The sequence below is a fragment of the Melanerpes formicivorus genome, unplaced genomic scaffold (assembly GCF_026170545.1).
Source record: "Melanerpes formicivorus ecotype bairdi unplaced genomic scaffold, bMelFor1.0.p_v2 SCAF_83, whole genome shotgun sequence".
NCBI classification, from domain to species: domain Eukaryota; kingdom Metazoa; phylum Chordata; class Aves; order Piciformes; family Picidae; genus Melanerpes; species Melanerpes formicivorus.
The window spans coordinates 2,049,551-2,062,897 of record NW_027142435.1 but is presented as its reverse complement, the minus strand read 5'-3'; the positions used below and the strand labels follow the sequence as shown (position 1 = coordinate 2,062,897).

Here is a 13,347-nt window from a genome sequence, read left to right as displayed (position 1 = left end):
GGCTCAAAGGGGCTCACAAGACCTTGGGGGTCTCTGAGGGGCTCCAGTTGCTCTGAGAGTCCCGGGGGGAGGTCTCTAAGGCACTTGAGTGATCAGAAGGGCCAGGGGTGTTCCCAGGAATCCATGGTGCTCCAAGGAATTTGGGGTGCTCACAGAGGGACCCTGGGATGGTCTGAGAGGTTCAGGGTGTTCTGAGGGCTTTGGGGTGCTGCAAAGGCTTTGGAATGCCCTGGGATGCTCAAGGGGTCCAGGGCTTCCCAAGGGGCTCAGGGCTTCCCAAGGGGCTCAGGGTGATTGGAGGACGCCAGGATGCTCCAAAGGGCCCAGGATGCTCTAAAGACTCCGGGATGCTCCAAAGATCCTGAGATCCTCAAAGGGGTTGGGATGCTCCAAAGCCCCCGAGATGCTCCGAGGCCCCCAGGATGCTCCAAAGCCCCCGAGATGCTCCGAGGCCCCCAGGATGCTCCAAAGCCCCCGAGATGCTCCGAGGCCCCCAGGATGCTCCAAAGACCCACTCCCTAATACTCCACCCCCCCTCGGGATGCTCCGGCAGCCGCCGGCGTGCGGAGCTGCCGCTTCCAGCAGCAGAGATGGCGGCGGCAGGGGGGGAGGCTGCGAATCCCTCCGGTAAAAACAACCGGGGAGCCCCGGGGCGGGGCCTGGCCGAGCCCCCCCTCCCCACAGCCCCCGTTCCCCCTTCCGCAGCGCTTCTTCCTCCCTCCCCCCGGCCCCCCCCCAGCCTCCTCCTCCTCCTCCTCCTCCCCCCTGCTCTCGCGACAGCTCGGCGCAGAAAATGGCCCCGCGGCGCCGCCGCTGCTGATGCGCATCCGGGCGGCACCGGCACCGGCCCCGCCGCGGCCCCGGTACGTGCCGGGACGGCCCCGGCGAGCAGCGCCGGGGGGGACACTGGGGATGACATCAGAGCGACCGGCAGCGGGAAGGAAGGGGGGGCTCCGGCACGGGAAGGGGTGGGGGAGGCGGTGACGGAGCGACACCGACGGTGCGGAGGGGGGGAGGGGTGTTACCGGCACCCGGAGGAGGCTACCGATCGCGGGGGTTAAATGGTACCGAGGAGGCGATCGGTACCGGGACAGGGAAACCGGCACCGGAGGCGGTGCTGGCATCGTAGGGTGGGACCGGCACCGAGGGAGGGGACCGGCACCGGGGATGGGACCGGCACCGGGGGTGTGCTGGCACTGGCAGGAGACCGGCACCGGGAGGGGACCGGCACCGGGGCCGTGCATGGGGGGGTACTGGCATCGCGGGACTGTGTCACCGCCGGGAGGGGGGGCCGGCACTGGCAGTGTACCGGTACCGGAGCGGGTACCCGGCCTGGAGTCCCGGAGCTTCGCCGGGAGCTGGGACGTGCGCCGGGGCTTGCGGGGTCCTGATGGCTGGGGGGGGGCTCCGGGCAAAGCCTCCCTGCCGGGATCCCAGGTGCTGGGGGGGGCACTACATGTGGGGTGACTAAAATGACAGTGCCAGCAGCGGCCCTGGCTGCATGACCCGGGGGGGCTACTGCCCGCAGAAACCACTTGCCATGGGGGGCTGCTAGTCCTGGGGTGCTAACGATGGAGGCTGCTAGCTTTGGGGGGCTGCTAGCCCTGGGGTGCTAACGATGGAGGCTGCTAGCCTTGGGGGGCTGCTAGCCATGGGGGGCTGCTAGCCATGGGTCTGTTGCTATGCACAGGGGCTAGTAGCCATGGGGGGCTAGTAGCCACGGCTGGGGTGCTGGCCACGGGGTTCCTCCCTGTGGGGCTAGCAGCACAGGGACAGTTAGCCGTGGAAGCTGTTAGCACCCAGTCTCTGCAGGCATGTGTGGCCCTTGGGAGCCCCCTGACCCATATTTTTCCCCTCCTACTCCACCCCTGAGCATCCCCAGGCTCTCCCCAGGCTCTCCCCAGGTGGGAGCTGTTTGCTGCTGTCAGGGGCTGGCTGGAGCTCCCACCTTGGCCACGGTGTGAACTTGACCCAGGCCAGGGCTGCCCTCTCAGGAGACAGCTTTGTCCAGGCTCAGGGGGGGAGCTCCATCCTCCCAGGAGGGCTCCTGGAAGGAAGGAGTTTGGTGTCTTCCCAGCTGAGGAGCTGCTGGAGCTCAGTGCTTGGAGCAGTGGTGGGCAGGCAGGTAAAGGTGGGCACCAGGATGGCTCTTCCCTGCTTGCCAGTGGCTTGGAGCAAGCTGGGGAGATGGCAGGGAGCCCAGGGTGGCTGAAAGATGTTCCCCAAGGAACCACTGGCAGGGCTCAGCTGAGCTGTCCCCACACCCACCACGGGGAGGTGGCACAGCGGCTGGGCATAGGCTCAGAGCTCGTCCCCTTGGGTGTTCACGCTGCCCCTGGCAGAAGCTGTGGCAGGGTTCAGGGTGGGCTCCACAGGGGGCTCCAGGCAGATTTTTTCTCCTTTGGAAAGCTGGGAGCTCACCCTTGGAGGAGGTAGAGGAGGCAAATACTGAGCCAGCAGCTTTGCTCCAGCCCAAGGCTGGGCTTAGGGCACCTGGGTTGGAAGTGGCATCGCAAAGCCCAGGGCTGCCAGGTGCCAGAGCTGCTTGGAGCATCTTCCCCAGCTCCTGCAGGGCTCTCTGCTCCAATCTCCTGGCACTCAGGGCATCCTTTCTCTCCTCATCCCCCAGCGTTCAAGGGACTCTTTTTGCCCCAGTCCCCTTGGATTCAGGGGACCCTCTTGACCCTGATCCCGTGGGGTTCAGGGGACCCTCTCTGCCCTCACCCCAAGGGATTCAGGGGACACAATTTTACCCAATCCCATGGGATTCAGGGAGCCCTCTGTTGCCCAAATCCTTGGGGTTCAGGGGACCCTCTCTGCCCTCACCCCAAGGGATTCAGGGGACACAATTTTACCCAATCCCATGGGATTCAGGGAGCCCTCTCTGCCCCAATTCTCTGGGACTGAGGGGAGCCTCTCTACCCTGACCTCTGGGATTCAGGGGGCCCTGTCTTACCCGATCCCATGGGATTCAGGGGACCCCCCCTCGCAGCAGATGCAGAGGGTGGGTTGGCTGCAGGACCAGGGCTTTACCCCCCGAGCAGTGCCAGGCACGGGGCTGGCTGTGCTGCTGTCACAGCCCGGGTCCCTCCCTCCTTCCCTCCCTGGATCCCTCCCTCCGCTCCCACCGCCGGAGCCATCACATGAGCCTCTTGTTCCCAAGCCTTTGTCTCTCATCTCCTGCCCCCGGGAGCTGCCTGTTGGGGAAACCTCCACAACCTCCCGCAGCAGACCGTGGCCAGATGCTCTCCCGCAGGAGTTTCTTTGTCCTGTTGATCCCCCCAGGGTGGCTTTGTGAAGGTTTTCTGTGCCTGGCAAGAGCTAGAAAGACCTTCCCCATCCCTCCCCACCCCCTTGGTTCCTTAGAGGGAGATGAGCTGCATTAATTATTGACTGAATCAGTACCAGAGGCTGCTCTGGGTGACCAGGAGCTGCAAACCCTTCTGCTCCCCCTTGTTGGTGTCAGCAGCCCCCCCTCCACACACACACACAAAAGGATCGTTGCAGGGTCCTTGTTCCCAGCAGGAGCTGGAGTGAGGAGCTCTGGTGCCAAAGGATTCTCAGGGACACTGAAAATCTTCTTGGTGACCCCAAAGTTGAGCTGGCTGCAGGTTTCATGGCAGTGAGACACTGGCACAGGTTGCCAAGGGGGTTGTTGGCTGCCCCCTCCCTGGAGGTGTTGCCAGGTTGGATGAGGCTGTGAGCAGCCTGGGCTGGTTCCCTGCCCATGGCAGGGGGGTTGGATGATCTCTGAGGTCCCTTCCAAGCTGGCAGTGCTGGGTTAAGGGTTGGACTTGATCTTGGAGGTCTCCTCCAACAAAAATGCTTCTGTGATTCGATCCAGTGCTGCCTTTGCCAAGCCCCAGTGGAGCTGGGGGTCTCCTGCCAGCTTGGCCCTGGAGGTCCCACAGCCACAGGGCACTGAGGAGGAGGAGGAGGAGGCAGCTAACAGTGCTTCATGCTGGCATTGAACCTCTCTCCTTGTGCTTGCTGCAGCATCACCAGGAGCAGACACCAGCAGCAGCATTTACCTCACCCTGTGCCCACCACTGGCCAGGCCATGAAGACAGAGAAGGAGGAGGCTGTGCCCAGCTTCTCCATGGGGGGTAAATACGCTGGAGAGGGGGCAGGTGAGTCCTTGGTGCCACAGTGGGGTTGGTGAAAGGAGTTGGAGCAGGGCTGGGGGGAAAAACCCTTCCCTCCTCTTGCTGTGTGGTCCCTTTGGCCAAGTCCCACCCCAGAGGGGTGGCTGGGAGCACCCTGAGGGTCTGTGTGGGCATGAACGTGGCATCACCCAGGTGTTCAGCCATCCAGCAGCTTTGCCTTCATCCCAACAGCCTTTCCCAGAGCAAAGCCTCTCCTGTGGTTAGAAACCCACCCTGGGGGCTCCTGCCTCTCTGGCCCCTTCCAAACCAGACCCCGCCAGAGCCCCCCAGTGTCCTGCACCCCATCTGGAAGGGTTGGAGGGAGGGCAGTGTGGGGGTGGTTGGGGCAGGGCCGAGGCTGGGGGCTGTCTAACAGCCTTTCCCCAGCAGGTTCCAGAGAAGCAGCTCTGCCTGGTGGCCCAGTGACAGGGAGTGGAGGGACCCCAGCCCAGGACCTGCGGCCCCTGAAGCGCAGGGCAGTGCCAGGTGAGCCCCTGCCCTGCCCTGCCCTGCCCTGGGGAGGTGACAGCAGCCACCAGGGCAGGGGTGATGCCAACAGATCTCTGTCCTTCCAGGGAAGCACTACCAGTGCTCGAGCTATGGCTGCAAACTGGCCTTCTCCAGCATGCAGGAGCTGATGGACCACCTGAAGGTCCACTACAGACCCACACAGTCCCTCGAGGGTAAGGCCAGGACCACCCCCACCCCGCTCCAGGGCTGGGAGGTGGCGAAGTGGGGCCTGAAGCTGAGGCCTGTTCCTGCTGCCCTGCACTGGGTGGGAAGTGGGGAGAGCGTGGGAGGTGCTGCAGGCCCACAGGGGGGGCTGCCCCCAGCCCCTGGGGGTGTTGCTGAATCTCTGCCCTGTTTCTCTGCTCAGGCAAAACCTTCCAGTGCCCCACGCTGGGCTGCACAGAGACCTTCCCCAGCATGCAGGACCTCATGGCCCACATGAAGGTGCACTACAAACCAAATCGCTACTTCAAGTGAGTGCCACTGGTCCCTGTGCCCAGCTTGTGCCACCCTGGGGGCACCTGGCAGCTCCCAGACAGCCCTGAGGATGTGGTGGGCTCCCAGCTCTGCAGACCTCGGAGGGGAGGGTGGGAGGGTGACATGGAGGGGCTCACCACCTCTGATGCCAGGGTAGAGGTTGATGGGGAGGGGATCACCACCACTGATTCCAGGGCAAAGGTGGATGTGGGTAGGATCTCCACTGCTCATGCCAAGGTGAAGGCTGATGTGGAGGGGATCATCACTACTCTTGTCAGGACTGGAGGGTGCTGTGGAGGGCTCCCCAGCTCTGCTATCAGGCTGGGAGGGAGATGTGGAGGGCTCCCCAGCTCTGCTGCCAGGCTGGGAGGGTGACGTGGAGGGGCTCCCCAGCTCTGCTGCCAGGCTGGGAGGGTGCTGTGGAGGGCTCCCCAGCTCTGCTCCAGGCTGGGAGGGTGACGTGGAGGGGCTCCCCAGCTCTGCTCCAGGCTGGGAGGGTGACATGGAGGGGCTCCCCAGCTCTGCTCCAGGCTGGGAGGGTGACGTGGAGGGGCTCCCCAGCTCTGCTCCAGGCTGGGAGGGTGACATGGAGGGGCTCCCCAGCTCTGCTCCAGGCTGGGAGGGTGACATGGAGGGGCTCCCCAGCTCTGCTCCAGGCTGGGAGGGTGACATGGAGGGGCTCCCCAGCTCTGACGCCAGGGTGGAGGTTGGTGTGGAGGGGATCATCACTACTGGTGCCAGGCTGGGAGGGCGCTGAGGAGGGGCTCCCCAGCTCTGACGCCAGCCCCCCGGCCCGGCAGGTGTGAGAACTGCCTGCTGCGCTTCCGGACTCACCGCTCCCTCTTCAAGCACCTCCACGTCTGCTCCGACAGCGCCAGCAGCCCGGCGCCGCCCCCCAGACCCGACCGGCCCCTCCTGCCCTCCGCCGCCAGCGCCACCGCCACCCCCCCGGGGAAGGAGCCCTCTGCCAAGCCAGCCGAGGGTCTCCCCAAGCTGCCGAGCGTGCTGCGGCCCCCGGAGAGAGACGCTGCCCTGGCGGGCGCGGACGCTGCCGCTGGGCTCCCCACCAGCCTCCCCGAGCTGCCCGGCTCGCTGGAGGCGCTGCCGCTGGGCTCCCATCCCTTCCCGCTGCTGGAGCCCAACCTTTTCGGGCCGCCGTCCTTGACTCGCTTCTCGGGGCCGCCTCCGCCGCCCCCTCCCTCGGGGCCGGGGCCGTTCCTGCCCTACGTGCCCCCCGCCGCCTACAGCCTGCCCCCGCCCGCGGCTCAGCACCGCCCGCGGCCCTTCGTGCCCGGCCACGGCGTCTCCAACGCCGTCTGGAAGAAAAGCCAAGGTGAGCCTGCGGGGCCCAAACCTGCTTCCTGCTCCCACCTTCGCCAGCAGCTCCCCGAGGAGGACCCACCGCCGGCCAGCAGAGGATTTCCTTCCCCCCAGCCCCCGCTCCTCCTCCCTGGCCCCCCCAGCCCCGGCCCCATCCCACCTTTGCCCCCGGGCTTTGTTCCTACCAACCGACTCCATCCCGCTCCGGGGGATGCTCAGTTGGAGAAAGATCAGAAGCCAGCAAAGCCTCCAAATTGTCCCAGCCCTGCTGCTCCCCAGCGTGCTGGGGGTGCGAGGCAGGGGCTGCCCTCCCACCCGTGTCCCACCCACCCAGGGAGGGGAAGCCCTAATGCCCCTCGATTCCCTCCGCAGGTGTGAGTGTCAGCCCACTCCTCCCATGCTTTGGCTCAGGAGTGACTCCAGGTTAGTTTTGGCACCAGCTGGGGTGGGGGCTGCGCTCTGTCACTGGTGGGGGGGCCGCGGGGGCGGTGGAGGGGGCCACCAGGGGATGGGAAAGGCCCCACGAGGTGCCAGGATGCTCCCCAGGGAGCAGAGGGGGAGGGCAGGCTCCCTCCTTCTCAGGAGCCACGCAGGAGCCACAGCCAGGGGTTATTGGCTGTGCCCCCCCCGCAGGAGTCACCCAGCCTGAGTCATCCAGTGCCCAAGGGCAGAAGCAGCAGGAGAGGAGCTGCAGCAGGGGCCTGGGCTTGAGCCCCTCCCCAGCACAGTTGCTCCAGCTCTGAGAGGGGGCTGGAGACCTCTGCCTGTGCTCCATGGGGTGCAGAGAGGCAAAGGGAGGTCAGAGCCTCTCAGATTGTGGGGTTCCTCCCTTGGGAAGGGCACCTCTGTGTAGCTGAGGCTTGGAGCTAGGGGGGTGTGCTCCTGCCCCTCCACACAGCCCTGTCCTGAGCCCCACAGCACCCAGCAGGACGCAGCCAGCACCCCAGGGCCGCCAGCCCTGCCCCCTGTGCTGCAGCTTTGCCTGGCTGCCATCGGCCTGGGGGTGCTCCTGGGCACATGGAGCTGTGTGCCCACCCCCACACACACCCCCTCCTAACTCCGTGGCTGGGGGGGAGCCGGGGGGCTGGCAGGTGGGCGAGCTGTGTGCTTCCCTCCCGGCCCATCCCTGCAGGGCACTCCTCCAACAGCCGCATCGTGTGGGAGCACACCCGGGGCCGCTACACCTGCATGCAGTGTCCCTACTCCACCGCCTCCCGCCAGGACATGACCCTGCACATCGAGGACCACCGCAAGAACCCCTCCCAGCCGGGGCGCCTGGAGGCTGAGATGGGTATGGGCAGGGTGGGTGGCACCAGGGCAGGCTGGGGGGGGGGGTGGTGGGAGACAGCTCCTGGAGGATTCGGGGGGAGCTGCCTTCAGAGAATCACAAAGCTGAGGGTTGGAAGGGAGCTCAAGGCTCAGCCAGCTCCAAGCCCCCTGCCATGGGCAGGGACACCTCACACCACAGCAGGTTGCTCACAGCCACCTCCAGCCTGGCTGCAAACACCTCCAGGCAGGAGGCTTCCACCACCTCCCTGGGCAGCCTGTGCCAGGCTCTCACCACCCTCATGAGGAAAAACTCAATCTCCCCACTTCTAGTTTTGCTCCATCCCCTCCAGTCCTATCCCTCCCTGACACCCTCAAAAGTCCCTCCCCAGCTTTCTTGTAGCCCCCTGCAGATCCTGGAAGGCCACAAGAAGGTCTCCTTGGAGCCTTCTCTTCTCCAGACTGAGTAGCTCCTGTCCTGCGTGGTGTGGAGGAGGAGGCCACCTGGCTGGGGTGGGGACCAGCCTGCAGCTCTTGGCTCCTCAGCCTGCATCTCCTGGCCTGGGGGTTTGGTGGGGTTGGAGAAGTTTGTGGCCTCATTAGGGCAGAGTAGAGGGGGAGCAGAACCTCCCTGGCCCTGCTTTGGCAGCTGGAGTTGGAGCACCCCAAGCATCCAAGTGCCCTCCCTGTGCTTCCTCCCCGGGCAGCAGCTCCCCAGTAGCCTCCCTCAGCAGCCAGGCTGGGAGGGGCTCTGCCACAGCTGACAGCTCTCTCCCCCCTCTCTCTCTCCCCTCTCTTTCTCTCTCTCTCCAGATTTCGGGGTGGGCCTCACCTCCTTCCACACCAAGCTGACACCAGAGATGGAGAACTCCCTCTACTCCCAGCTCTGATGCCCCCAGCTCCTGTGGGACTGCTCCTGCACCTCCTCCCCCCTGAGCTGGGCAGGGGGGCACCGCCCAGCCCTGTGCCACTGTGCTGGCACTGGGACCCCTCCCTGGTACCAGGAGCATCCCCCAGCCCCAGCACAGGCTGGCAGAGGGGGGTTGGGCTTTTTTTTCCCCTTGGATTTCTACCTTCCCTTTCATTTTTTGGAAACTCTAAGCACTTGGACCCCCCCAGCTCCCTCCCCTAAAGGTTTTGTTCCTTCAGCTCCAGGGGTCTGGGGGGGAGCCCAGGAGGTTGCTCAGGAGTTGGTGAACTCCTCTGGAATGAGAGCTTGAAATAATAAATGGGAATTGTACAGGAGAGCCTCTGTCAGTGCCAGGGGGGCTGGGGGCAGCTGGGGCTGCAGTGCCACCTCTAGGGATGCCCAAAAGAGGGGCAGAGGAGGGTGGGCTGCAGGTTGTGGATCCACACAGCCCAAGCCCTGAAGGGCTCCTGAGAAGCAGAGACAGAATCCCAACACCGTGGGGGTTGGAAGGACCCTCTGGAGCTCACCCAGTCCAGGCCCCTGCTAAAGCAGAGCACCCCCAGCCTTTGCTCCTCACAGAGCTGCTCCAGGCCCCTCAGCAGCTTTGGAGCCCCAGCAGCTGGACTCCCCCCAGCAGTTCCCTGTCTCTCTGGGGGCTCAGAACTGGAGCCCAGCACTGCAGCTGTGGCCTCCCTAGGGCAGAGCAGAAGGGAAGCAGAACCTCCCTGGACCTGCTTTGGCAGCTGGAGTTGGAGCACCCCAAGCATCCAAGTGCCCTCCCTGTGCTTCCTCCCCAGGCATCTCCACTGGGCACCCAGACCAAGGCAGGGTCTCAGTTGCCTTCTCCAGCAGCCAGACAGTCCCAGTGACTGTGCCCTCCCCACCACAGGTAGAGGTGCCAGGAGGCCACTCAGTGCCAGGCAGCAAGCGAGGAACAGAGCCCCTGCCCCACCCCACTGGCTCCTCCATGCCCTGGCCCCCTGCCCTGGGGGGCTGCACCACCCCCACCCCCTCCGTGGGAGCCAAGCAGCTGCACATTCCCACCCTGGGGCTCCCCAGGTCCCACTCTGCCTGTGCAGGTGCTGGCCCCATGCCAGCCAGGTGAGGTTTGCTCCAAACTGGTTTGGGCAAAGGCTTGCCACCACCTGCCAGTGCCCACGCTGGAGCTGTCCTGCTGCCAGCCACTGTGGGTGCAGGGATGGGAGCTCTGCACCCAGCTGCTCTGCACCCCGGTGTGGGGGGCTGCTGCCAGCCCTGGGAGGAGACACAGCCCCCAGGGGATGATTTCCTTCCCCAACAGCCTCTGGAGGTGCCCCTTTCCCAAACACTCACCCCAGAAGCCAGCTCCTACAGGGAAGCTTCACCTTCCAAACTCCCCAGCTCCCACCACATCCCTTTTCCTACCCAGTGAGGGGGGAGCACTATGGCACACTGAGCACAGCTGGAGCCCTCCAGCCCCAGCGAGGGGGGAGCACTATGGCACACTGAGCACAGCTGGGAGCCCTCCAGCCCCAGTGAGGGGGGAGCACTATGGCACACTGGCACAGCTGGGAGCCCTCCAGCCCCAGTGAGGGGGGAGCACTATGGCACACTGGCACAGCTGGGAGCCCTCCAGCCCAAGTGAGGGGGGAGCACTATGGCACACTGGCACAGCTGGGACCCCTCCAGCCCCAGTGAGAGGGGAGCACTATGGCACACTGGCACAGCTGGGACCCCTCCAGCCCCAGTGAGGGGGGAGCACTATGGCACACTGGCACAGCTGGGAGCCCTCCAGCCCCAGCAGAGCTTCCCTGATCCCCCCAGCTCAGCCTGCAGGGAGTTTCCTCTTCCCTGCCTTGCACTTGTGCATCCAACACCCACCCAGCTCCCTCCTCCAGAGCAGGGGAGCTGCTTACCCTAAAACCCAGCAGTGTGACCTCTTCCCACCCTCTCCTTAAGCCTGTGGGCCAAGCTATGGCTACCTCCAAAGGCAGGATCTGTACCAGCCCACACAGGTCCTGCAGACACATCCATGCCAGGACTTGGCATGGTCTGTGCCACCCCACACTCCCTCCCAGCCCCCACCAGCAGCCTGGAGGTGCCTAGATCAGCCCCCATGGCTGAGCAGCACTTACCAAGGAGCCCCCCAGGCTCAGGACAGGCAGCACCCAGAGCAGCAGCTCAAGGAGAGCTGCCCCAGGTCTTCCAGGAGGTTCCTGCAGGAAAAGGCAGATTGAGACTGGAGATGAAGAAGAAATTCTTTAGAGGGAGGGTGGGGAGACACTGGAACAGGTTGCCTAGGGGGGCTGTGGCTGCCCCCTCCCTGGAGGTACCACAGTATCACTAAGGCTGGAAGAGACCTCAAAGATCATTGAGTCCAAGCTGTCACCACAGACCTCAGGACTAGACCATGGCACCAAGTGCCACATCCAATCCCCTCTTGAGCACCTCCAGGGCTGGGGACTCCACCACCTCCCTGGGCAGCGCATCCCAACGACAAATGACTCCATGAAGAACTTCCTCCTCACCTCGAGGTGTTCAGGGCCAGGCTGGATGAGGCCTTGGGCTGGTGGGAGGCATCCCTGCCCCTGGCAGGGGGTTGGCACTGGGTGGCCTTGAAGGTCCCTTCCACCCCAACCCCATTCTGTGACCCTCTGAAGCAGCTGCTCAGGGCCTCCCAGCAGCTTCCTGCTGCAGCTCAAGCTGGGCCAGGAGCAGAGGCAGCAAAGAGGGATGCTCAGCACCAGGACTTTTGAAAAACTGAAGTCTTTATTAAAAGGGTTTTTTTTTGTTGTTGTTGATTTTTTTTCCTTTCTTTGTCACAAAAGATACAAAAAGGGCTGAAAGATTTTTTTTTGTTTTTAATTAATTATTATTAATTATTATTATCATTCATTCCTGGGACTAAAGTCTGACCAAGGGAGACCCAAACAGTTCCTAAGCTAAAGTAAAAAACAAACAAACAAAAAAATCCAAACAAACTCCTTAATAAATCTGCTTAAAAGTAAAACAATAAAGCAGAGAAAAATAAAGGGGGGAAAAAAACCAAAGGGGAAAAAATAAAAGGAAAAAAATAAAAGAAAAAAGGAAAAAAATAAAAGAAAAAAGGAAAAAAATAAAAGAAAAAAGGAAACAAAAGGAAAGGGGAAAAAAATAAAAGGGAAAAATAAAAGGAAAAAAATGGAAAAAATAAAAGGGAAAAAATAAAAGGGAAAAAATAAAAGAAGAAAAAAATAAAGGAAGAAAAAAATAAAGGAAGAAAAAAATAAAGGAAGAAAAAAATAAAGGAAGAAAAAAAATAAAGGAAGAAAAAAAATAAAGGAAGAAAAAAAATAAAGGAAGAAAAAAATAAAGGAAGAAAAAAATAAAGGAAGAAAAAAATAAAGGAAGAAAAAAATAAAGGAAGAAAAAAATAAAGGAAGAAAAAAATAAAGAAAAAAAATAAAGGAAGAAATAAAAGAAAAAATAAAGGGAAAAAAAAAAAGGAAAAAATAAAGGAAAAAAAATCAAAATTAATCAAAAAAAATAAAGAAAAATCAAGCCAAGCCAAACCAAACCAAAAGAGCACAAAGCCAAGGATTAAAGCAACCGCTGCTCTCGAATCTCTTCTTAGAAACTCCACTTCTTTACCATTTCATAAGTTAACTCCCTTTGCATTTTACAGGACTGAAGTTCTCCTCCCCCCGGTTACAGCTACTGTACAAAGCAGGAGGGCGGCGGCGAGGGGAGGACAAAGCCACAGGCGCTCGCTCGGCTCCGCTGCCGCCGCACCCGCCCCGCTCCTCCCCCAGCCCCCTCTCCCCTCCCTCCCTCCCTCCCCCCGAGGGAGAGCCGACAGATCCCACCGGGAGCGCCAGGGAAGTGCCAGCGCGCCCGGGGAGAGCGCCCAGCGCGGCAGGAGGCGCAGCGAGTGCCCAGCGCCGAGCGCCCTGCGCCTTCCCTCCCGCCCGTGCCGCGGGGCGCAGCTCTCCTCCCCAGCCGCGGCGGCTGAACGGCTCCAGGTCAAGGGTGGGCAACAAGGGGGCAGAAATCCCTGCGGTGGCAGAGACACCTGGCTTGAATCCCACCCGACCCGTCCCCCTTCCAGCCAGCAGGGCACACCGCGGCTGGGGGTGGGGGGGAACACCGAGGGGGTGCTGGTGGTGCTCTGAGGCACCCTCTGTGCTCCCTCGCTGCTGGGCTTCTGCTCAACGCTCTTCTCATCGCGCTGGGAAGGAGGAGAGAGGAGGAAGAGGAAGAAAAAGAGGAGGAGGTGCAGCCCAGGCTGGAGCTGAGGCAACTGTCCAGAGCTGGTTGTGGCTAGCAGAAGGACCCTGAGAAGATAGAGGCTAACACAGTCCCCTGGGGAAGACCGAGTTAGGTGCATCACAGTGCTACTGGCTGAACGTCGTCTGTACAGTGAGGAATGGAGCCTGGCAGACTGCAGTATCCCTTCAACCTGCTCTTTCCTAGCTCTTCCCTAGAGGCAGAGAAGCTGCTGAGGGGGTGGAGGAACCTCCTCACAGCTCACAGCCTTCCTAGGCGACCAGCAGGAAATAAAACCCCAAAAACATTCCAGTTTATCATCAAAAAAAGCCCTAAACCAGGAAAGCAAGAGCAGGGTACTGCAAGGTGCATGGGAGGGACCAGGGCTTGCAAGCAGCCACCCAACCCCTCCCTTCTCTCCCCTCCCCAAGCCCACCCCACCCCCAGGCACCTCCCCCCCAAGACCTCCAGCACTAAAGCATCTTGAAGCATCCC

At 62.0% G+C, this 13,347-nt stretch overlaps 1 protein-coding gene across 5 annotated transcripts; it reads left to right on the top strand.

The window, feature by feature from the left end:
* Positions 1–779: 779 nt before the first annotated feature.
* Positions 780–8,963, top strand: ZNF414 (zinc finger protein 414). Of its 5 annotated transcripts, none has more exons than XR_010990652.1 (9): positions 780–863; positions 3,997–4,130; positions 4,533–4,631; positions 4,721–4,828; positions 5,023–5,128; positions 5,933–6,465; positions 6,825–6,875; positions 7,601–7,743; positions 8,532–8,620. XR_010990652.1 is itself a non-coding variant. In XM_068164749.1 (9 exons), exons 1-9 carry the CDS (start codon positions 820–822, stop codon positions 8,606–8,608), a joined length of 1,308 nt encoding a protein of 435 aa, XP_068020850.1. In that variant the 5' UTR covers positions 780–819; the 3' UTR covers positions 8,609–8,963. The 5 variants fall into 5 exon arrangements, 4 of the variants coding, with proteins under 4 accessions (XP_068020850.1, XP_068020849.1, XP_068020851.1 ...); XM_068164749.1 differs by having other exon boundaries at positions 4,536–4,631; positions 7,585–7,743; positions 8,532–8,963; XM_068164748.1 differs by having other exon boundaries at positions 7,585–7,743; positions 8,532–8,963.
* The last annotated feature ends 4,384 nt before the right edge of the window (positions 8,964–13,347 follow it).

Coding starts and splice junctions, on each gene's coding strand:
- ZNF414 (XM_068164748.1), top strand. CDS start 820: ATGCGCATCCGGGCGGCACCGGCACCGGCCCCGCCGCGGCCCCG. Junction 864..3,996: donor CCGGCCCCGCCGCGGCCCCG/GTACGTGCCGGG, acceptor TGCTTGCTGCAG/CATCACCAGGAGCAGACACC. Junction 5,129..5,932: donor AAACCAAATCGCTACTTCAA/GTGAGTGCCACT, acceptor CCGGCCCGGCAG/GTGTGAGAACTGCCTGCTGC.